Source organism: Microcaecilia unicolor, chromosome 7 (assembly GCF_901765095.1).
Source record: "Microcaecilia unicolor chromosome 7, aMicUni1.1, whole genome shotgun sequence".
Classification (NCBI taxonomy): domain Eukaryota; kingdom Metazoa; phylum Chordata; class Amphibia; order Gymnophiona; family Siphonopidae; genus Microcaecilia; species Microcaecilia unicolor.
In genome coordinates this window covers 254,840,289-254,863,833 of record NC_044037.1, presented here as the reverse complement: position 1 = coordinate 254,863,833, position 23,545 = coordinate 254,840,289, and the positions used below count along the sequence as shown (strand labels likewise).

The window sequence follows — 23,545 nt, the reverse complement described above, 5'->3', positions numbered from 1 at the left end:
GGCAGATCATGGGCAAGGCCGCACAGTTACGTATGTAAATTATAGAATAGTATAATTTATACACATTTTTTAGAAATCTGGATTCAAGCATTTACACCACTTACTATGACTGGAGTAAGTGGTGGCGCTTAAATTATAGGCACATGTGTGCTCTGAAATGCTAGTATTCTATTCAGGAAGGTAGGTACCTACGTTCCTTTATAGAATAGACTCCAAATAGGCCCAAAAAATTGGCACCGTTTTATAGAATTATCCTCATAGTCTCTAAGCAACTTTGTCAAATTTCAGTAACAAAAATTGGGTCACCAAGGTGATCAGGCAACTAGAATGTATCCAGCCCGTGGAAGTGAGACAGAGGGAGAAGTTATGATAAGTAGTGTGATAAAACTTGAAACTTGGGAAAAGGTTAGAAAAGAGATGAGTCGAGCTAGAGCACCCTAGGGAAGAAAATTGACGTGGAGAATTGTGATGGAAGAGGTAATGCAGTATTAAAAGGAGAGGTATATGGATGAGGAAGAAGAAGAGGTGATAGGGAAAACCAAGAGGAAAAGTATAAGAGCAGAGGAGGTGGGCCTGCGATGTAGTAAGAAGAGTAAAACATGAGGGAGAAGATTATCAGATAGAGCCAAACAGAGGAAGACTCCTGGGTGGGGAATATGTAACACATTTATGGTGGAGATAAAGAAAACATGGAGGAAAAAACAATCTGTGAAAACTTTGCAAAGTCATGGACACTAACAATATAGACTCCTATGACTTGAGTGACAGGGAGCAGAGTACCTCTTTTCTTTTTTTTTTTGCACTTAATTGGTATGTGATGAGAAATATAAAGGATCAGATACAACAGGAAACTGCCTGAGGTTGACTCGTTCTTTACACCTTTCACATGCTCAAATTGTGTAAAAATTACAAGGAACTGAGCTCTAAGTTATTCATTTGAAAACAGAATGCTATTTTCAAAAATAGGTGACTAAATTTTCTTGTTCAATTTTATTATCTATTACTATGGGTAAGATTTTGGTTCTACAGTTTTTGCTAAAATTGATTTATATAACACAGGGAAAAAAAACAGTAATCTGAGAAAATGCATAATAAAAACCTCCAAACTGTAAGTATACTCAACTGTAATATTTTACTGTTTCTTACATATCAAAATTTTTTAGAATGCAAAATTTATTTATTTAGATGTTTACTCACACCTTTTTCAGTAGTACCTCAAGGTGAGTTGCATTCAGGTACACTGAGCATTTCTCTGTCCCTGGAGGGCTCACAATCAAATTTTGTACCTGAGGCAATGGAGGGTTAAGTGACTTGCACGAGATCATAGAGAGTAGCAGTGGGATTGGAACTGTCCACAGTGAGATTTGAACTGTCCACCTCTGGATGTCAAGACTGGTGCTGTACTCCTCCACTCCAAATTTAATTTTTTTGATTTTGAAATTATGCAAATACTGTATATATCAAGTATACACTTGAATTAAAATAAGTACACCAAGCTTAAAAAAAAAAAAAGCAAGTAACAAAAAATGAAAAAAAAAAAAATCAATAAGCAAGACATAGCTTCAACCTGAATAATAAGAAATAATCAGGAAAAGGGAAGAGCCTACAGAAAAACAAGAGCACAATATCTTCCATAGAATGAAAATTAAAAAGAAATCATTTTTACCACATGCTAAAAATTAACACACCTAATGCTAGAAACATCTATATATTCCTATGGATGTCTAGCGTTAGCAGACGCTAAAAATGCTAGCGTGTATAGCGCAGCTTAGTAAACAGGGCCCTAAATGAGTGGGGTCAAAAAAAACCATACATTTTACCAATAATTTTTACAAAACATTTTCAAGGAAACTGAAAAAAAAAGTCCCTCCAAGAGCAAATTGTTGTGGTTTCAGAGCCAAAAAGGCCCCACACCTCTGCTGCTTAACTCTGTAGAAGTGAGAAAATACTGATATAATAATCAGAGTTTCTTGGGGTATAATATAACAAAAATTTAATTTCACACCTCAATTCCGATCAGGTTCCAATGCAAATGTCACTGTGAGAGTTGCTTTAGTTGTCGGATCCTTCTAGAAAACCTGCAAGGTCCAAGGTAGTAGACTGCAAACCCTTCCTAATTTTCTTAGGGACCTTTTTACTAAAGCCTACCATATGCTAATGCAATTAGCATGTGCTAAATGCTGAGAAGTCCATTTTATACCTATGGGCTTCTTAGCATTTAATGTGTGCTAATTCAGTTAGTGCAAGCTAAGCTTTAGTAAAAATGCCCTTTAGTGTCTGAACCTCCCTAGTCCTAGTCAATAGTTGTATAAAATCTCTAGACATTTGCAAAATTTCACCAAAATACTTTTTCCATCATTTCTGTTGGAGAGAGAAGAGGAGACTTTGGAAAATTTATAAATCTCAAGTTCAAACAACAATTATAATTTTCTGAAGCTTCAAGTTTCTGATTAGTCACCATTTTATCTTTTATTAAAGCCAGCCCTACGTACTGAATTTCTTTTCATTTTCTGCTCCACCATTTGTAGTCTCCCTCCCTGCTCATACAGAGACTGTGCTTCGCGCTTTATTTGGGACTGGAGAGAGTCCGAACCTTCTGTAATATTGCAAAAAATGTCCTAGTATTTTCCCAAATTCTGTATGGTGTCCCAGACTGCCTCCAAAGTGACCTTAGTGGTGTATTTTTCCCCAGGACTAGATTTTATTTTTTAAATTTCATTTGTACCCCGTGCTTTCCCACTCATGGCAGGCTCAATGCGGCTTACATGGGGCAATGGATTGTTTCCCCCCTCCCTCCCCTTTTCATTGTTGAACCAGTTTGTTCTGGGGTTGGGTTTAATAGCAAAAGATTCACCATTTCTCCCATCATTGTCCTACTTCTCACACCCAATAGGATCTGGCTGAGTCCCTGTCTCTGCCTGGGATTCTTCACCGATAAGTCCAAAGCTGGTGATCCCTTTGGTATCCTGTATTGCACTCTGTTTCTTTAACAGGCATAAACTCCTGGACCTGGGGGGAGTTTCATGTTGATCAGGACTTAGCGAGATGTCATTAACGCTGAGAGCGGGCTCTCCTCACCCAAACCTCCCATCCCAATTCTCATACAAGCTGGGTGTTACAACCACAAATCCCTCAAGGGTCTGCTGCACTAAAGCCAGGGAAGGGACAACCTCAGGCAGAAAGGTACGAACCTTGCCTTTGTGCTTCACCATTGTTAACCCCAAAATTACTTGAGGCAGCACAGCTTCCTGGAGCTCCACTTGCAGCTACTGCTCATCTGCCATTTTGGCTCTTCCATTTAGTTTATCAAGAATACCTATATTTTGCTTTATTCATCCAGTTCAAGGCAGACTATAAATAATGACCTTCAAAGAGGTCCAGTCTTTGAGCATCACATAATATTCATGAATATACATAACAAAGTTAAAATCACACAATACAAGAATCAATTTGTTAAATCATTTTGAAAAGCCACATCTTCAAGTCCTATCTAAATTTCTGTAGGAAGAGAGCCTTCTAATAGATTATGGTAAAGAATTCCACAAGTGTGGTCCATAACCAGACATTGTTCTATTTCCATTACATTGCAATTTTGTCAGTGAAATTCTAGACAAAGCTAACTGTATTTCATTCTCCCATTTCAGCTGTTTGTGACTCTGGGCAAGTTACTTAACCCTCCATTGCCCCAGACACAAAATAAATACCTATATATAATATGTAAACCACTTTGATTGTAAGCACAGAAAGGCAGTATATAAAAATCCCATCTTCTTTTCCCTAGTGCCAAGTCGATGCATATGAGCCAGTGCCATACCATATAACATTTTAAAAACAAATAATAAACATCTTAAAATCTATCCTTGCCCTAATTGATAACCAGTTTGGTTTAATCAGATATGGTAACATGATCAGTCCAATTTCTTCCCCAAATTAATTTGACTGCCACACTCTGCAACACCTATAAGCTATGCATCTGTGTATCCAGTAACCTAACACTACAATAACTAAATGTTACAGTATTAAAGCTTGCATAATTAACTGCAGATAATTGGGTTCAAAAATTTAATAAAGACTTCAAATCATTATAAAACACTTTCCAAAGTACCCTGTTCACATGGGATTTTACTGCTAATTTTGCATCAACCATTAAACCTAATATTTGAATCTCTGATTGTATTGAAATAAATACACTTGCCAGAATCAAGATACATTTGTAGTACTTAATCATTTTTTTCCCTCCCACACAAAGAATCTTAGTTTAATCTGGATTAATGTTTAACTCATTCTTATCCATCCACCATTTTATCTTCATAAATATTCATAAAGAAAAGGATATCCTTTACAGTATTATAAACTGGAAATACTAAGGGAGAAAGAGGGATGAGATTTTTATATACTGTCTTTCTCTAATTACAATAAAAGTGCTTTACTTACTATACTTATTTTGTACCTAGGACAATGGAGGGTTAAGTGACTTGCCCAGAGTCACAAGGAACTAAAGTGGGAATCAAGCTTGGTTCCCCTTGTTCTCAGACCACTGTACTAACCATTAGGCTACTTCCTCCACTTATACTAGTGAAATAGCCTTAGGGAGCTGCAGTACACCCATTTGACTTAACATCTTCCATAAAGGACTCAAATATACAGTGCTTTATTTGTCAAAAATCCCTTAAACCATGTCAAAACTGCTCCTGAAATGCCTATTTCAGTTAACCACAACTAAGTCAAATGCAGCAGAAAGATCTGATTGTATAACAAATACTTGAATACCTTTATCTAGAAAATGTCCATTTACTTTCATTTTACAGATTACCGTATTTTGGAGAACACGTTTTACATCAGAAAATTGCTACTTTCACATTATAGCTTGGATAAAGTGGTATGATTGCCATGTTAGTCCATTTTAAAGGTAATAAATAGAAAAAAAAGGAAAGGAAAATAAAGTGATCCCTTTTTTATTGAACTGACTTAATAAATTTTTTGACAGTGTTCGAAGACAGAACATCCTTCAGGTCAAGTATAAACAAATGATGGCAATATCAGAATATATAGATATATAAGAGAAATGTGACTCTATTTAGGTGTGATTTTTTTTTTAATCATTTGCTGGCTTTCCTTTTTACAATTTCATAATCTCTTTGTATGCTATGTAAATTAGAAAAATTAAAATTAAAGAAAAGTTACTCCATGAACCGTTCATGGATCAACATTGGATGCATGAATGGTTAAGGAGAGCTGAATTGAAACCTAAGGATGAGCAATTTATACTGAAGCTAAGGACAGTGGATTACGGATAAGATGATTTTACAGTAAGCATCTATAGATTCTGTAAGAAAGAGCTAGAAACAGTTACCATCTCATGGCTGGCTGCGAAGTGTTGATGGCGAAAACTTTTTATACAGAATGAAACAGCAAGGTGGTGGCATCTCATTCAATGGAAACTCTGTAAGGATTGAAACATTAGTGTACCGGAAAAGCATTGGGATCATGACCCTAAAAGAACTGTGGAAAACAGAGGTTATGGTCACCTGGGACTTCCCCATCCTGACTGATAAAGAGCTGGATGCCAGAAAACTGGATATAGTGGTAAAAGAGAAAAACACCAGAATGGCATTGATTATAGAGGTGTTGGTCCCAAGCTATTACTTGGTGAATCATGGTAGAGAGTGGGAAGATCCTCAAGCCCCAAGAAACACAGTCTGAAACCAAGAAAATGTGGCAAAAAGATTCAGAAATATTTCCCATTGTTTTGGGTGCCACAGGCTTGATCAAAAGAACTTTTAGGTGTACCTGGATAAGTTGCCTATACATGTTACATCTTGTGAACTCCAGAAAGAAGTTCTCTTTGGCACAATGCAAATACTACGGTGAGCATTATCAGTAAATTTGAGAGACTGAGATCATACTCCACATACCCTGGCTTAGGAGTGAGGGTCATTCCTGTCATTGTATATGCAATACTAATCCAATTGGAGAAATAGTCTGAGATTTAACAAGGATTTGGGTTTCCTGCCGTGCTATAAACCATAAAAATATACTGCTTTATCACCTTTTGATTACCCATTCACCTGTCCCTGTTTTTTACTCCTTCCCCTACTCCTTACTGTTACCTTTCCCTCAAGACTGTCATTGGAATGTTTTTCTTTTACTCATATATTGAGATGAGTAATGCGCCTGGTTGTGCCACTATATGGAACTGAATAAGAATAAAAAGGGTTTTCTTCAAGATGTTGTGAACTACAAGTCCCATGAGGCAATGGGGAATACAGTCAGCAGCATCAAGCTGCTGGAGGAAGGGAGACTCAGCAGGATACCAGCTTCATTAATTAAGGAGTGTTCCAGGGGATCAGGTGCTATTAGTTCCATTAATTGACTGTTCATATGTGCTGAGAATAGGGTTTAAAGAAGGGGTTTTCTTTTATTTGGTAAGGAGAGGAGAGACACAAAGGCAGCATTGCCTGGGACTAGAGAGAAATGGGAATGAAGAAAGCTGCATTCCTTAGGTCCAGAAGGGAGGAGTTCCCAGGATCATCATAAGTCTCCACCCTATTGCCAGGTTGTTTGAGGGGTTGAAATAGGATCCCCAAGATGCACTGTAAGTTAGGAGAAGGGCATGGAAGGGCCAGGGGTCTCAGAGAGAGACAGGTTGGTGTGGGAAAGATGCTTTTGAAGGTCTCCTAAAGTGTGGGCATTGGCAGGGTATAGGGAAAGGGTAGTTGCTCTGTAGAAACTGTCTAAGCCTGGATGTATCAACCTTGTTTCTGCAGCCGCTTTAGCAAGCAGGAGAGCACAGGTAGGGGGCAGAAGAAGATCATGCATGTTGTTTAGCTTCTTCAAGAGGAGGTGAGTCTCACCTAAATTGTTTTGAGAACTTGTTCCTCTGCAAAAGAATGGGAAGGGCACAGCTAGCAAGGTGTGAATGCTAGGGTCTCCTAAGGAATGCTTTTTCTGATTGAGAAGGGGTTTCAGAAAGAAAATTGTAAGTAGCTGGCCATATAAAAGGAGAAGGTACACCCGAGGAAAAAAAAAGATTATAACCTCTGTGCAGGTAACAGTTTCAAAGGGAATTTCAAGTCAGAAAGAATCTGTCACTCTTAGAGAAAGAAAAACTGGACTGGATCCTGTATTGGCAAGGGACAGGAGTATGGGTCTAGTTCTAGGTAAAAGGCTGTTGTAATTTGAAAGGGAACAGGGTTTGTTTAGAACTCCAAGCAATACTCTGTATCTAAAAAGAAGTATAATATATTTGCTTGTTTGAGTTTATGTTCAAATAAAGTGGAAGTTTGAAAGAGTTTGGCCTTAGCCTCGGTCTTTCTTACAATTGCCCTAGTGAGGGTTCAGCTAGAGACGCATGAGTGTTTTTGGCTTCATGGCCAAAGGAATGCATCTCAGCCATGATACATGACAATATGTATTCTGATATTGTTATCTTTTGCTCATACTTGTTTGTTAATGTATAAAACTTTCTATACCACCTTATCTAGACAAAAGTAGGTCTAGGCGGTTTACAATTCTAAAACACATTAGTCAAAATTAGAAAAGAACTACATTATTAGCAGGAAAGATACACACTCATCCATAAGAGAAAAAGATAAGGATATACTGGGTCCCAGAGTCCTCACAGCCAAGCACTTGATTAAAAAAATGTGTTTTCAATAATACTTCACATTTTTTAAAAGATAACTCCCCCCAAATAATGGGTGGGAGTGAGTTCCAAAGTTTTGGGGAGATAAAATGAAAGGCTATATATCTTGTTGATTCTAAATGGGTCAACCTTGGAGGAGGTATTACCTATCTGTGGGAGTCAATGGAGTGCAAAGCTCTAGCAGGAGTATAAGGGATAGTGTAAGATGCCAGGAACGATGGTGAGCCCGAATGGTAGGCCTTAGGAGCTAGATTCTATATATCACGCCTAAAAATCAGCACGGCAAACAAATATGCCTAGGCGTATTCTATAAACCTCCTAACTTTAGGTGTGGTTGATAGAATATGCCTAGCACCCATCCACATGACTAAATTTAGTCACAGGCAGTTATGCCAACTAAAACTTGGGGTAAATGCCTACGCCTAAATTAGGCGTGGACCAGGTGTATTCTATAACACCGCACATAGTTTTAAGAAATGCCCAAGACCCGCCAATTCCACGTCCATGGCTGTGTCCCTTTTTCAACAAGGCACTAGAATTTACGCACAGGATATGCTTAGTTGTGCATGTAAATTCTAATTAATGCCAATTAGTGTCAATTGCTTGTTAATTGGCAATTAGCATCATTCAATTAAGTTCACATGCAAATCCAGAATATGACTGGATTTGCGCATGCAACTTTAGTCGCATTATATAGAATCTAGGGGAATATGCTATACAGAGGACTTTAAATTGTGATCAATAAGGTATAGGTAGCCAGTGAAGTTGTTTAAAGAGAGGAGCAATATGATCAGTTTTCTTAGCCAGACAGAGAAATCGAGCAGTGGAATTGTGTAATGGTTGGAGTCACTTGAGCTGTAATTTGGTGCACCCCATAAAAACAGAGTTGCAATAGTCTTGTCAAGAAATGACAAAAGCATGGATCAGAACATGTAGTAAAGAAAAACTCAACTAAGAACGTATACATAATTTGCAAACAGCATAGAAATCTTGTTTGACAAACTGAGATATTTGTTTGCGGAAAAGCAACTGTGAGTCAATTATGACACCTAAATATCAAAAGGAAGTAACAGGATGGATAGTCTTCCCAAGTAGAATGGGAGACACGGTAGGTGGGGAAAGAGAACCAGTAATTCAACACGCCGTGGTTTTTTCTCGATTTAAGACCAGTCTGTGCTCTGCAAGCCACGAGGCAGTGGCTTCAAGACAGACTTGCAGAGGATTAAGATCAGTTGAAGTTGATCTGAAGAAGAAGGTTATGCCTTTGAAAGTTTTATCAAAAAATATGTTAACTTAGTCAAGGATAAAAGGTATTCTATTTTCCTTGCCATGTGACATCTGTCAGCACATCTTTGTTAGACACATTTTTTTTCTCTTGTTTTTTGCATGTCAGGCATCTCCTTAGTGATTAGAAAGGAAAATTTTCTCTGTGGGTGTTTCTTCATACTAAGCATCTGTTATCTCTATTAGAAGAAAATATATCTCAGTAAACTCTTATTTCAAGATTATTGCTGTGCAAAAATGTTCATTTGCTTTCCTATTGCAGCTTGTCAGTTTTGAAGTATGTTGCACTTCACCAGTTGTTAGCTTTAGCTTTGATCAAATGTCTGCTATCTTGCAATACATATTGTAAGAAAAAAAAATCTCCGAGGATAAGCAGGCCATTAATTCTCACAGAGCTTTATAGAGCGCAAGAGATGCTCCATTGAGCATACATGGGTTATCTTCCCGCCCGCTGCGAGGGCACAGTTACACAGTTCTTTTTCTACCGCGGTGAGGAGAGGTTGCATTTACGTGATCTCTGTTCAAGTCCAGTCTGGAAGAGCCTTCTTTTGGTGCCTTTTCGGCTTTTTTTGGTGAAATTTTGCTGCACCTGAGTTTTGGGCTTCGGTCCCCTTTTCACCCATACTTGTTTGTTATTTTTCTCAAGTTTAAACTTTTCTTTCTTTTTTGTGTCCTAGACCGCGTTTAAGCCTAGACTTCGGCCGTATCTTTCCCTTCAATATTTTCTAGTGCCTTGCCCCTTTTTTCAGGCACCATCGCGTCTTTGATTTGGCTGCAGCGGTTTTTCCATCCATGTCCACTAAAGTTCCCAGTGGCTTTAAGCGCTATACCCGGTGCAATTGAACAATCTCTGGCACAGACACCCATTCTTGGTTTCTTCAGTACTTAGGGCCTGACTGTTGGCCCAACACCGAGACGATGTGAGGATTTGACCTCGTCGGCACTGAGGAGTCTTGATGCTGAGCTCCAGGCGAAGGCCAAGAGAAGCATCGGCATTGGTCAGCAGGGTAGGCGCAAACACCCCCGATGCCGATGCACACCGTTGCAAAAGGCCATCCAGTGTCGGTGTCACTTGTGGCTCTGGTATCGACTGCCTCCCAAGTCAGTACCCCCTCGATATTGGTGGAGGGAGCTTCGCTGGAATCGATGCAGGAGCCGACTCCTCAACACCCCTCTTGAGGATATGGCTTCTCTTAGTCGAGGCAGGCTCAGTCTCAGCCTGCTCATGAGGAGTTGCTGTCTGACTCCGATGAGAAATGCTCATGGGAGTCTGAGGAAGATCCAAGGTACTTTTTGGAGGACGAATCCTATGATATCTCCTCTGAACCCTTTCCTCCCCTTAAAGGAGAAAGTCTCCCAAGGAGAGCCTTTCATTCCCCTTGTTTGTAAAGGAAATGGCTGAGAAGCCGTGAAAACAACATATGACCACCTAAACTTCCGGAAATCACTAAAAACCAACCTATTCAAAAAGGCATATCCTGCGGACTCAAGTTAAATGCCTGAACCCTGCTACACAAGGATACTAAAGCTCGTAAAAAATACAACAAAACTCTTCCTCTCTACGATTCCCAAATGTGTTTGTAACACATGAACCTTATTCTATCATAACATCACTTTGTATTTGTTCTTCAGTGGAATTGGCAAATGCCTTACGGTATACTATGTAAGCCACATTGAGCCTGCAGATAGGTGGGAAAATGTGGGATACAAATGTAACAAAAATAAAATTTCATTTGGAGGTGGAGGATGAACCCAGGGTCAAGATGCTCGAGGTCCTAGACTATGAGCCTCCTCCTAGGGAGGCTGTGACTGTCTCTCTCCACAAGGTACTCACAAGGGAAGACCTTGATAGGAATTGGGAGTCCCCTCTGTCAGTCCCTATCCTGCTCAAGAAGATCAACACTTTATCGGATCCATAGCATGCCTGGTTTTGAGGCCCCAGTTGCCTCACAATTCCATGGTGGTGGAATTCTCCCTCAAAAGAACCAGGAGTTCAGAGACTATGCCTTGGCACCCTCAGGTAGAGAATATAGTACCTTGGATAATTTTGGAAGGAAGATGTTTCAGGCCTCAATGCTCATGTCCCATATACAATCCTACCAGTTCTTCACAAGCGTGTACTTGCGGGACTCATTGTGCAAGTTGCTGGACTTGGCAGACTCTCTCCCACTGGAGCAAGCCGAGTTAGTTCGCGAGTTGGCCAAGCAGCAGAAGGCATGTCGTAAGTTCTTGGCAAGGGGTGCCTACAACACCTTTGACGTAGCATCCAGGGTTTCTGCCCAGAGTATAGCAATGCTCAGACTCTCATGGCTTCATGTTTCTGACTTGGAATCGTCACTTCAGCACAGGTTGGTGGATGCCCCATGCCAGGGGGATAACCTTTTTGTAGAGAAGGTTGAGGAGGTCGCTGACCAAATCAAGAAACACACTGATACCATCTCTTCTCTCTCCCACTGGGTTCCTTCTGCACCAGCTTCCTCATCTAGGATGTCTTTTGGCAAGTCGAGGAGGGGTGCCTACTACTCAGAGTCATAGGTACACCACCTCTTCTCGCCAGCCTGCTCATGCTCTATCCCAGTGCTTACGTTCTTGTCAACATCATGCACCTAAGGCCCCAGTGACTCCCCAGCCAAAGCAAGGGATGCACTTTTGACTAGCTCCAGCAGAGCATAGCCACTGTAAAAATGTCCGTCCCAGATCACTTGCCGGTCATGGGGAAGCTGAAGGTTTTCTACAAAAGGTGGCCCCTTATAACCTCCAACCGGTGGGTTCTCCAAATAGTCCATCTCAGATACATCCTCAGTTGACTTTGAAAACCTCCAAATTGCCCACCAAGAGCTCATTACTTCAGCTCTCAGCACAAGCAGGTATTTGCAGAGGAACCTTCTGCCCTTCTAAAGGCCCATGCGGTCGAATCCGTTCCACCAGGGGAAGAAGGGCATGGATTCTATTCCAAGTACTTCCTCTTGCAAAAGAAGACGTGGGATGCGTCCCATCCTAGACCTATGGTCCCTGAGCAAATTCCTGGTCAGAGAAAAGTTCAGGATGGTTTCCCTGGGCACCCTTCTTCCCATGATGTGCCCAGTCAGTCATTGAATCGAGAGGATAGGGAGGGTTAGGCAGAAGTTATGCGATCTGTAGAAGTGTCCAAAAGTGAATCCCGTCCCTGAAACTTGTTCAGGACTATTAGTGTAGTAAGTTTAAGATGAATGTTTGTGCAGCGCTGCGTACGCTTTGTAGCGCTATAGAAATGCTAAATAGTAGTAGTAGTAGTAGTAGTGATTCAGCAACACGATTGGCTATGCTCTCTGACTTAAAAGACATATATACACACATTCTGATACTTCCTGCTCACCGGAAGTATCTTCGGTTTTGGCTGGGAACACACCACTTCCAGTACCACGTGTTGCCTTTTGGCCTTGTGTCTCCACCCAGGGTTTTTACCAAATGCTTAGCAGTAGTTGCAGCATCGCTACGCAGACTTGGAGGTTCATGTATTCCCTTACTTCAACGATTGGCTGGTGAAGAGTACATCGGAGAACAGTGCTCGGGAGTCCATCGGGTGCTAGAGCTACTAGGGCTTGTTATAAAAAAACCCAAGTCCGATCTTCACCCTGCCTAACAATTGTAATTCATCGGAGCCCTGCTCAATTAGACGAAGGTTCGAGCTTCGCTTCCAGTACCGAGAGCAGACACTGTAGTCACTCTGGCTTCTTTGGTTCGAGTCTGTCAGTTGGTCACGGCTCGGCAAATGTTGAGGCTGTTAGGCCACATGGCTTCCACAGTTTATGTGACTTCCGTGACACGCCTTCACTTGAGATCAGTCCAATGGACCCTAGCCTCCCAGTGGTGCCAAGCTACAGAAGATCTAGAAGATATCATCCAAGTGTCTCCAGAGCTTGTTCACTCTCTGCTCTGGTGGACCAGTTGATCCAGTTTGACTCTGGGACTACCATTCCATCTCTCCTAGGTTGGGGAGCTCATCAAGATGGGCTTCACACTCAAGGAGTCTAGTCCATCCAGGAAACAGGTCTTCAGATCAACCTTCTGGAGCTCCGGGTGATCTGGAACACTCTAAAGGCTGTCTCACCAAATTGTGCTTATTCAGACAGACAACCAGGTTGCAATGTATTACACAAACAAGCAGGGGGCAACAGATCACTCCCTCTGTGTCAGGAGGCTGTCCAAATGTGGTCCTGGGCTCGCCGACATGACATGTTCCTTCGGGCCACGTGTCTGGCAGGCAAAAAAAAAAAAAAACAAGTCTAGCTGAGACCAAGCAAGATTATGCAACCGCACGAGTGGTTTCTCAGCATGGGCATTGCCCACGAGATCTGAGTGTGGGGCACCCCATCGGTAGATCTTTTTGCCAGTCATCTGAATCACAGTTTCCCTCAGTACTGTTCCAGACTTCAGGTCATGACAGACTAGCGTTGGATGCCTTCTTTCTGGTTTGGGGGACAGGCCCTTCTGTATGCATACCTCTTGTGAGGAAGACTTTGCTGAAACTCAAGCAAGACCAAGGGACCATGATATTGATTGCATCTTATTGGCCATGGCAGATCTGTTTCCCTCTTTGTTTGGAGTTATCCTTCAAAGAACCATAGAGATTGAAGTGTTTTCTGACCCTCATCACACAGAACAAGGGATCTCTTCTGCATCCCAATCTTCAGTCTCTAGTCTTCACAGCCTGGATGTTGAGAGCCTAGAATTTGCTTCCTTAGGTCTATCGAAGGGGATTTTCTCCCATGTCTTGCTGGCTTCCAAGAAAGATTCCACTAAGAGGTGTTATTCTTTCAAATGGAGGATGTTTGCTGTCTGGTGTAAGAATAAGGCCCTAGATCCTGTTTCCAGCCCTACACAGTCCCTGTTTGAATACCTTCTATACCTCTGAGTCTGGTCTCAAGATCAACTCCAAAAGGGTTCACCTCAGTGCAATTAGTGCTTATCACCATGTAGAGGGTAAGCCCATCTCTGCACAGCCCCTAGTTGTTCGCTTCATGAGGTATGCTTTTGTCAAAGCTCCCTGTCAGACCTCCGCCTGTGTCATGGGGCCTCAATGTCATTCTCACCCAGCTGACAAAAGCTCCTTTCAAGCCTCTGACTTCTGCCATCTGAAGTACTTAACCTGGAAGGTCATTTTCTTGGTGGCTGTTACTTCAGCTCATAGAGTCAGTGAAATTCAGGCTTTAGTGGTGGATGCATCTTATACTAAGTTTCATCATAATAGAGCAGTCCTTCACACGCTCCCTAGGTTCCTATCTATGGTCGTGTTGAAGTTCCATCTGAACCAGTTGATTGTCTTGCCAACATTCTTTTTCCAACCTCATGCCTGTCCTGGTGAGAGCACCTTGCACACCTTGGACTGCAAGCGAGCAGTGGCCTATTACATGGAATGGACATGGCCCCACAGACAGTCCGCCCAACTTTTTTTGTTTCTTTTAATCCCAAAAGGGTGGGGGGTCACCATCGGGGAAACGCACAATCTCTAATTGGCTAGCAGATTGCATTTCTTTCATTCATGTCAAGGCTCAATGTCAGATCCATGGCTACGTTGGTAACCCACTTGCGGTCAGCCTCCATTGAAGAAATTTGAAAGGCTGCGACATGGTCTTCAGTCCGCAGATTTACATCTCATTACTGCCTTGATCAGGATACCTGATGCGACAGTCGGTCGGGCAGACAGTGTTGCAGAATCTGTTTGGGGTCTAGAATCCAATTCCTAGGCCCGTTTTATTCTGTTCCCAGGCTGCACTCTCACTCAGTTTGTATATATAGTTTCAGGTTAATCTGAGTTATGTCCTTGCTGTTGCAAGGCCCAGTTAACCAATGTTTATTTTTTTCAGTGAGCCTGGATGCTAGGGATACCCCAATTGTGAGAGTTAATGCCCTGCTTGTCGGAGAAAGCGAAGATACTTACCTGTAGCAGGTATTCTCCGAGGACAGCAGGCCTTATATTCCCACAAACCTTCCCTCCTCCCCTTGGAGTTCTCTCCTTTTTTCTCCTTTTTATGCTGTAGTATTTAACTGCAGTAACCGCACCCTTGCTGCGGTCGGGAAGGCACTCACGCATGCATGGTGAAGTGTATCTCGCACTTCACAAAGCTCTGTTAAGCTCCTTATGATCTCCAGACTGGGCTACACAGCGCTGCCTTCCCCAGTTGTGAGAATATAAGGCCTGCTGTCCTCTGAGAATGCCTGCTACAGGTATCTTCGCTTTCCTGTTCACTGGGACCAATAAAATCTCAGAACTATTGCAGTTAAATTCAGAAAGCCATCTTTTGGGTTTCACCAGAATTTAAACAGCATCAAGACACTATTTTAATAACTGCATTACAGAAGGTAAATGACTCTAGTATTATCTTCAAACATGGAAATAGACTCATACATTCATTGATTGTAAGTCAAATTGTTCACATAGTTGAAATCAAATACCATGCATGTTTAAAAAAAATGTTCAGTGGTCTGAAAAACATCGAGAGCCAGCCAACTAGGTTTATATTTTGTCTTCAAGGACTGTTTTAGATAAACGTCAGTCAAGCCACTGAAAGACTTTGTCTAGCTGGCAAGATCCACCAAATCATTTGCTACCTTGTGCAATCGGATTTCTGTTCTTGTGGGAGCAGTGAGGTTTGCCATTATTCTGGGTGCAAATACATCTGTTGCTGCAACATGTGCTTTTACTTCTATTGATATATGTAAAGTTACAATTTTAAACATAATCTTCAGCTTTGCTGTCATCTTAAGAATAATCCATATGATTTGAATGAAAATGGACAATTTCAAACAAGCTGTTCCAACTTACAGTTATTAGCAATGGGGGACTTGCCAGCTCTTTCCTTTTCTTCTGTAATGATTGGTGGAACTGCATTTGGAGACAGGGCAGGGGCAGACGATGATGACCAGATTCTCTACTTTTCCAGAGCAGATACAGCTTGTTGCTCATCTCTAAAGACTCACCTTTTTCAATTAGCTGTTAACAACACATAGAAAATATTATTTTCCCTGTTTGTGAGTTGGGAGTGCAGTTCTGGTATATAGAGGAGCCACATAATTGAATGAGTGATGTCTTGTAACTTATTGGTATGACTGCAGCTTTCCTATCATTTTTAATGGAGTTCTTTTTTCTATTTTTTTTTGTTTTTAATATTTGTAAACCACTTTGACTTGTTTCAACAAATTAAGCGTTATATCAAGCTTTTAATCAGTGATAAACAATGATGTTCAGTGCATGTGACGTGCATTGCATTTTGAAAAAGTGGCTTCAGGCTTGTTCTCAGGTTTTATTCACATACATTGGGGGTTATTTTAGAAGCCCTATTCATGATTTCTGCATAGAAATACTAGCATTTTACGTAAAAACTGATTTCATAAAGTTGCTGTTTACATATGGAAATCCACACTACTTGGAGATTTCAAGGAGACATGAAAAACCTCCGTGTAGAGTGAAAACTCACTAAATCTTATGATGATCAACTTTAAACTCAGCCAAAAATAATTAAATTACCTTGGCTTCGTTCAGTAGATCTCTGTGTTTTCTTGTTAATATTGAACGTGATCAACGGCGGCCAGCGTTACATATTCTGCTTCAGGATCACTGGACAATTGATTTCCGATTGTCCAGTGATCCTGAAGCAGAATATGTAAATTAGAAATGCTGGCCGCCGTTGATCACGTTCAATATTACTACTACTACTATTTAGCATTTCTATAGCGCTACAATATTAACAAGAAAACACAGAGACCTACTGAACGAAGCTAAGTTAATTTAATTATTTTTGGCTGAGTTTAAAGTTGAACATCTTAAGATTTAGTGAGTTTTCACCCTACACGGAGGTTTTTCTGGCTGATGATGAGGAAGTCCAGCTCCCTTTAGACGTTTTTAAGTGTTGGGGAATTTTTCGAGGCCTTTTCCTCTGAAGATTAACAAGTGTATTTGCTATAAGTACTGAGAACCTTTCATGCATTTATATATACATTAGATTATGTTAGGTATCTCTTCCCCACATTTATTATTGAGTGTATGCCTAGTATATGTGCCAGCAAATATATATGCAGTCCTACATGTATTTTAGAAAAGGCTCTATGTCAACAGATCCTTTTCTAAAATACCACCAGAACTGAACACATCCCAATCTGGAGGTCTCAGTTCCAATCTCAACATTCTATGTGAATTAAGTTTTCACACATTGTTACTGTCAGCAGAAATACTTACTTTTTCTGTTTCAACCACTGCTCACATCTCGTTCTCTCTCTCTCCCCCCTGTACACATGCACCAAGCCTCAAACGACTTATGGAGGCCATCACAAGTGAGACCGTTTTCATAGCAGGGCCTAAGTGGGATGAGGTTGCTAGTCACCACTGCCTAGCTCATAGTTAAGTTCACATAATTAATTCTAAGCTTCTGTCTTGGATTATTGTCACTTCTCAAGATAATCAGGGGAGAAGTTATCAATGTGAGCTACTGTTAAGATGGGTTACTTTATTGTTAACTTGGGTTATTAGTAACTAGGTTTTAATGCATAAATTTGGACCTGTGCTAAAATAGCACGAGTTGTGATTAAAGTAACTCATCTTAAGGGTAACTCACGTTGATAATTTCTTTACTCAGTATTTAATGCCCTGTATCATCAATAATCTTGTTGGCTATTAGACTAAGACCTAAACATTAATTTAATATTTGTTTCAGGACATTCAAATGTATTTTAAACAGTATTTGTTGTTTTTTGCTAATGTTTTTGTGCTAATGTCAGCATAAGCTTCTTAGGATTTAATGAAATAAATACAAAATCAGAATTTTTTATGGCTGCAGTAAAAATAGCTTTAGCGTGCAAGAGAGAGCTGCATAAGGGTGCACTAAGTCCAAAATATTACTCCAAAAACATACAAAATTCCTTTAGCCATAAAGGAGACATTATCCTTTGGCAGTCAGAATAAATTAATCTTTTACTATACAAAGAGAAAAAAATACATTTTTAGTGTAAGTGGTTTCAGCAAGTAAACATATTTACTTTCTTATGATTTTAGAAATTGTCTCAGTGTTAGTGTTTGAAAGGAAATTGTGTAGTGTTTTAAAAATACACTTTTTTCCTCCTTTATTTGAGAATGTGATCAGTTAGAGAATTATTATTTATTTATGTGGATTTAGCTTAGACATTTTCAGTAGCAGTTCAAGGTGAGTTACATTCAGATAAAATAGGTATTTCCCTGTCTCCAGAGGATTTCCAATCAAAGGGGCCCTTTTACTAAAGCTTAGTGCATGCTAACAGACATTGAGGCTTATTTTCAAAGCACATAGATTTACTAGGTAACTATCCTGCTTATTTTCAAACGAGAAGACCGGCCATCTTCTGACACAAATCGGGAGATGGCCGGCCATCTCCTAAACTCGGCCAAATCGGTATAATCGAAGCCGATTTTGGCCGGCTTCAACTCCTTTCCATCGCAGGGCCGGCCAAACTTCAAGGGGGCGTTTCGGCAGGGTACGGAAGGCGGGACGTGGGCGTGGTTACGAGATGGCCGGCTTCAGCTGATAATGGAAAAAAGAAGGCCGGCTCTAACGAGCACTTGGCTGGCTTCACTTGGTCCATTTATTTTTAGGATCAAGCCTCAAAAAAGTGCCCCAACTGACCAGATGACCACCGGAGGGAATCAGGGATCACCTCCCCTTACTCCCCCAGTGGTCACCAACCCCCTCCCACCCCAAAAAAAAAAATTAAAAATCATTATGCCAGCCTCAAATGTCATATCCAGCTCCATGACAGCAGTATGCAGGTCCGTGGAGCAGTTTTTAGTGGGTGCAGTGCACTTCAGGCAGGTGGACCCAGGCCCCTCCCCCCCTACCTGTTACACTTGTGGTGGTAAATGGGAGCCCTCCAAACCCCCCTGTACCCCTAAGGGCTATGGTAGTGGTGTACAGTTGTGGGGAGTGGGTTTGGGGGGGGGGGGGTTAGGGGGCTTAGCACACAAGGGAGCCATGCACCTGGGAGCAATTTTTGAAGTCCACTGCAGTGCCCCCTAGGGTGCCCAGTTGGTGTCCTGGCATGTGAGGGGGACCAGTGCACTACAAATGCTGGCTCCTCCCACAACCAAATGGCTTGGATTTGGCCGGGTTTAAGATGGCCGCCATTAGTTTCCATTATCGGCAAAAACCAATGGCGGCAATCTGTAACGCTAGCCAGCTCTAAGGCCAGCCCAAATGTTGAGATTTGGCCAGCCCCGACCGTATTATCGAAACGAAAAATGGCCGGTCATCTTGTTTCGATAATATGGTCAGGTATGCCGCTTTCCGGGGCCAGCCTTAGAGATGGCCGGCCCCGTTCATTTATGCCCCTCTTTGTAAGTCTGAATGCTTTGAAAATGAGCACCAGTATGCACTAAGTTCAACATAGCCCATAGGTATAAAATAGGATGTGCAGCATTTAGCTCAAACTAATGTATGTTAGCACATGCTAAGCTTTAGTGAAAGGGCCCCTGAGTTTGTACCTGAGGCAATGGAAGGCTCAGTGAGTTGCCCAGGGTCATAAAGATTGTCGTGGGATGTGAACCCTTGTTCTCAGCTCACTGTTTTAACCACTGACTAGACTCCTGATATGTCAGGATCCAATCACTGTAAAATGCACTGACATCTTTCCAGCTTTACATTTCGTTTAGTTTTAATTGTCCCTTTATGGCTGTTTTCAAACAGTTAGGAATTACTGTAGTCAGAATCTGATACCTGTTTCCCATGGCCCTGTCTTCACAGCCTGCTGACCAGCTTTCAACGAACACTGAGAATTAGTGTTTCCTCCATCACAGGTCTGCTTTCTGTGACCTTATCTATCTGAAAGCTCTCACGGGCAGTTTAGACGCTCTGGAGTTCTTTTACTAAAGAGCACAAAATGCTAAGAAGCTTATCTTATACCTATGGGCTTCTTAGGATTTAGTGCACGCTAAGCTTTAGTAGAAGGGTCCCTCAATTAAGATTATGTAACACTTGGATTCTCATTCCTTAATGTCTCCAGTATCATAGTTCTAGGGTTCTAACTGGGCTATTCTAACTATGGAATTACGTATTCCATCACAGAGGCATTTCTCTAAATAAGATGCTTTCTAAGAAGCATAATGCCTATGAAAGAAAACATGATATAATATGCCACCAATAGTCTGTGTAGATAATGTGAAACCTGAAAGAAGGAAAAATGAGCATGAGCAAGAATATATAGCTGAAGAAAATCTGCCTTACTGGAAATATGAATAAGCATATGGAAATAAAATAAACTTTGTTGTGCATCATGTTGTTTGGCATGTGCTTTTCCCTCCAATAAAAGTAAAAGAAAAACATGCAGACTTTCAGAACTAGTATATGTTGACATGTATTTTTCTGTTTGGGGGAATTGCAGGAGATATGGCATCAGTGAACAACCATCAGCTGACTCACCTCCAGTCACTGTTAAACAACCCCCAGATGTTTCCATCAAATCAACAGCAACAACAGCTTCTTCATGGGTACCAGAATGTCCAGGAATTTCAAGGACAGCTTCCTACTGCTGGGCCTGATAATAATCCAAACCCTATGGCCTGTCTGTTTCAGAACTTTCAGGTAACAATCTAATGCTTTCAGGTTAATTAAAAAAAAAAGTGAGCATAATGTGTTATTCATTTTCTATTACATTGCTGAAAACTACTTCAAATTGCAAATTGTTGTTACTATTTGTGTAGTGCAGCCCAATGTACACAGCACTTTACAGATAGAACTTGCTTCTTGAAGCTGACAGTCAAATAAAGACAGAGAAATACAATAAGCATAGACAGAATATATAGAGAAGCTTTTAAATTAAAGGGACGCTGCAAGGAGTGAAGCCTCATGAAAATCTGAGGCTAGTGTAATACAACATGAGTAAGTAATGTGCAACACAGCGTAGCTCACTTTGGTTTTATTTAACTGCTTTTCCAAAATTTCCTGGGTTAAAAAAGTTAACTCATGATGCAGTAAGCAAATAATTTGTAAAAGCATTGTGAGATTGTTAAAAAAAACTGCACTAATAACAAAATTTATACCAAAATATGAATAAAAACATATTCAAAACTTATTGCACTTTTTTACATCAGAAGACTGGGCATCCTACTACTACTACTACTTATCATTTCTATAGCGCTACTAGACGTACGCAGCGCTGTACACTTGAACATGAAGAGACAGTCCCTGCTCGACAGAGCTTACAATCAGGACAGACAAACAGGACAAACGAGATAAGGGAATATTAAAGTGAGGATGATAACATAAGGGTTCTGAACAAGTGAATAAGGGTTAGGAGTTAAAAGCAGCATCAAAAAGGTGGGCTAATGGCAGATGGAATTTAATGTGGATAAATGCAAAGTGATGCATGTTGGGAAGAATAATCTGAATCATAGTTACCTGATGTTAGGATCCACCTTAGGAGTCAGCACTCAAGAAAAAGATCTAGGTGTCATTGTAAGTAATACAATGAAATCCTCTGCCCAGTGTGCAGTGGTGACCAAAAAAGCAAACAGAATGCTGGTATATGATTGAGGTCTATAAAATCCCGAGTGGTGTAAAACGGGTAGAAGTGAATCAATTTTTCACTCTTTCAAAAAGTACAAAGTCCAGTACAGCACTAAACAAAGTCAAAGTAACAGGGCCTTCAAAAAAGGGACACTCAAGAATACGCAGGTGAGCGCAAGTAAGCCAATATGTGCCTCCCAGACTGGGCATTCGGTTGTGACAGAGAGCTGTAAGTTTAGACAGCAAGTATTTATAGTTCATCTTAAGTTGAACCTGAAGAAGATCAGGAAGGTCCGGTAGCTTCCAAGCCAAAGCTAGCACCAGCAGGCCAGCCTTAAAAATATGGTGCACTAGGTGGCGTTGATGAACCCGCAGCTCTGGAGGCCCAACATTAAGGAGACAGCTTGCTATTGTCTTGTGGGAACAGACTCTCAAGGTCTCGGAAATCCAGTCTGAGATCTGGTCCCATTACACTTGGGCCTTTGGACAAGACCACCAAATATGCAGAAAAATCCCTTGATCCCCACAATGGTGCCAACACATATCTGAACTCCTGCCATACATTGCTTTCAGGCGCACTGGGGTAAGCTATCACTGATACAACAACTTATACCCATTCTCCACCATATTGCTAGCAATAGACACCTGAAGAAGATTTCTATGAATCCCTTTCCATTCCTTAGTGGAATAATACACCCCCAAAATACCCTCTCACTGTTGGACATATTTTGCAGGAGTCTGGCCCAACAAAGCTATATAAAATCTGGAGATACACCCCTGTCCACTGCTCCCACTCATATCTTACTCAAGTGGAGTAGATGACAATATTAACTCCCAATTAGTTCTCCATCTAATAAAATCCACCACTTGCCAATAAGGAAAAACATCCTGCTGACCCAAGCCAAACTCCTCCTCCTCCAGCTCAGAGAAAGCAACCAGTTCCCCCTCCTCCATCAATTGTCCCAGACTGCTGAGACCCCTGCCCTCCCATAAAGCATAAGTACGATCAAGGTGTCCCGGCGAAAAGCTTTCCTCATAGCAGATAGGTGTCACAAAAATATCTTCTATCAGGCAGCAACTTAAGAGGAGTCTGCCACCAGGGCCTGAGAGTGTGCTGTAAAAATGGGATTAGCAGCTCACGATAGGGAGAACAAAGTATGAAATGGCAGCCAAGGTAGAACCTGCAGTGGGAGCGTCCCAAATAAAGACTGCTCAAGTCTCACCCAACTTTTACTAAAATCACATTGCCAATTAGCCAAATACTTAAGCTGGGCCGCTTCATAATACTTTTGCATCTCATTATGTATTCCGCAATAACTTAAACTAATATTCTCCAGAGTCTCAATTTGTGGATGAGGCAGTGGATCAGGGAGGAGGTTCTTAGCTCTGTAAGTAACTGGGCAACATTATGGGAAAGGGGGAGCCTATTCTGGAATGATGGACTCCACCTTAACCAGGGTGGGACCAGGCTGCTGGCATCGGTATTTAAAAAGGAGATAAAGCAGCTTTTAAACTAGAACCTGGGGGGAGGCCGACGGTCGTTCAAAAGCGCATGGTTCGGAACAAGGTATCTTTCAAACATATCACCAAAACAGGAAAGATAGGGTATCCCAATAGCGAGGTTGCAATAGACACCATAGTAGACCAGGTGTCTTTAAATAAAAACCAGACAAAAGATTGCAAATTAATACTGTCAACTGCTGAGCAAGATGTAAATAAGAACAAGAAACACAGTTTGAAATGTCTATATGCGAATGCCAGAAGCCTAAGAAATAAAATGGGAGAGTTAGAATATATTGACCTAAATGAAAAATCAGATATAATAGGTATCTCTGAGACCTGGTGCAAGGAGGATAACCAGTGGGACACTGTCGTATTTTATCTTGGTGATAGAGTGGATCGAATTGGTGGAGGGATAGCATTGTATGTTAAGGAGGGCCTTGAATCAAATAGATTGAAAATTCTGCAGCAAACAAACACATCTTGGAATCCCTATGGATTGAAATTCTATATGTAAAGGGGAAAAGGATAGTGATAGGAGTGTACTACCTACCGTCCATCTGGCCAGGATGAACAGACAAATGTAGAAATGTTATCAAGAAATTAGGGA

The 23,545-nt window shown here is 41.1% G+C and overlaps 1 protein-coding gene across 7 annotated transcripts in view; it reads left to right on the top strand.

Moving 5' to 3' along the window:
• Nucleotides 1-23,545, top strand: part of MBD5 (methyl-CpG binding domain protein 5) — a 235,657-nt gene that overhangs the window by 164,005 nt on the left and 48,107 nt on the right. For all 7 annotated transcript variants that reach the window (XM_030209184.1, XM_030209183.1, XM_030209188.1 and 4 more), the window contains one exon: nucleotides 20,312-20,511. In XM_030209184.1, coding sequence (XP_030065044.1) covers nucleotides 20,312-20,511 — 200 coding nt within the window. The remainder of the gene's footprint in view (nucleotides 1-20,311; nucleotides 20,512-23,545) is intronic.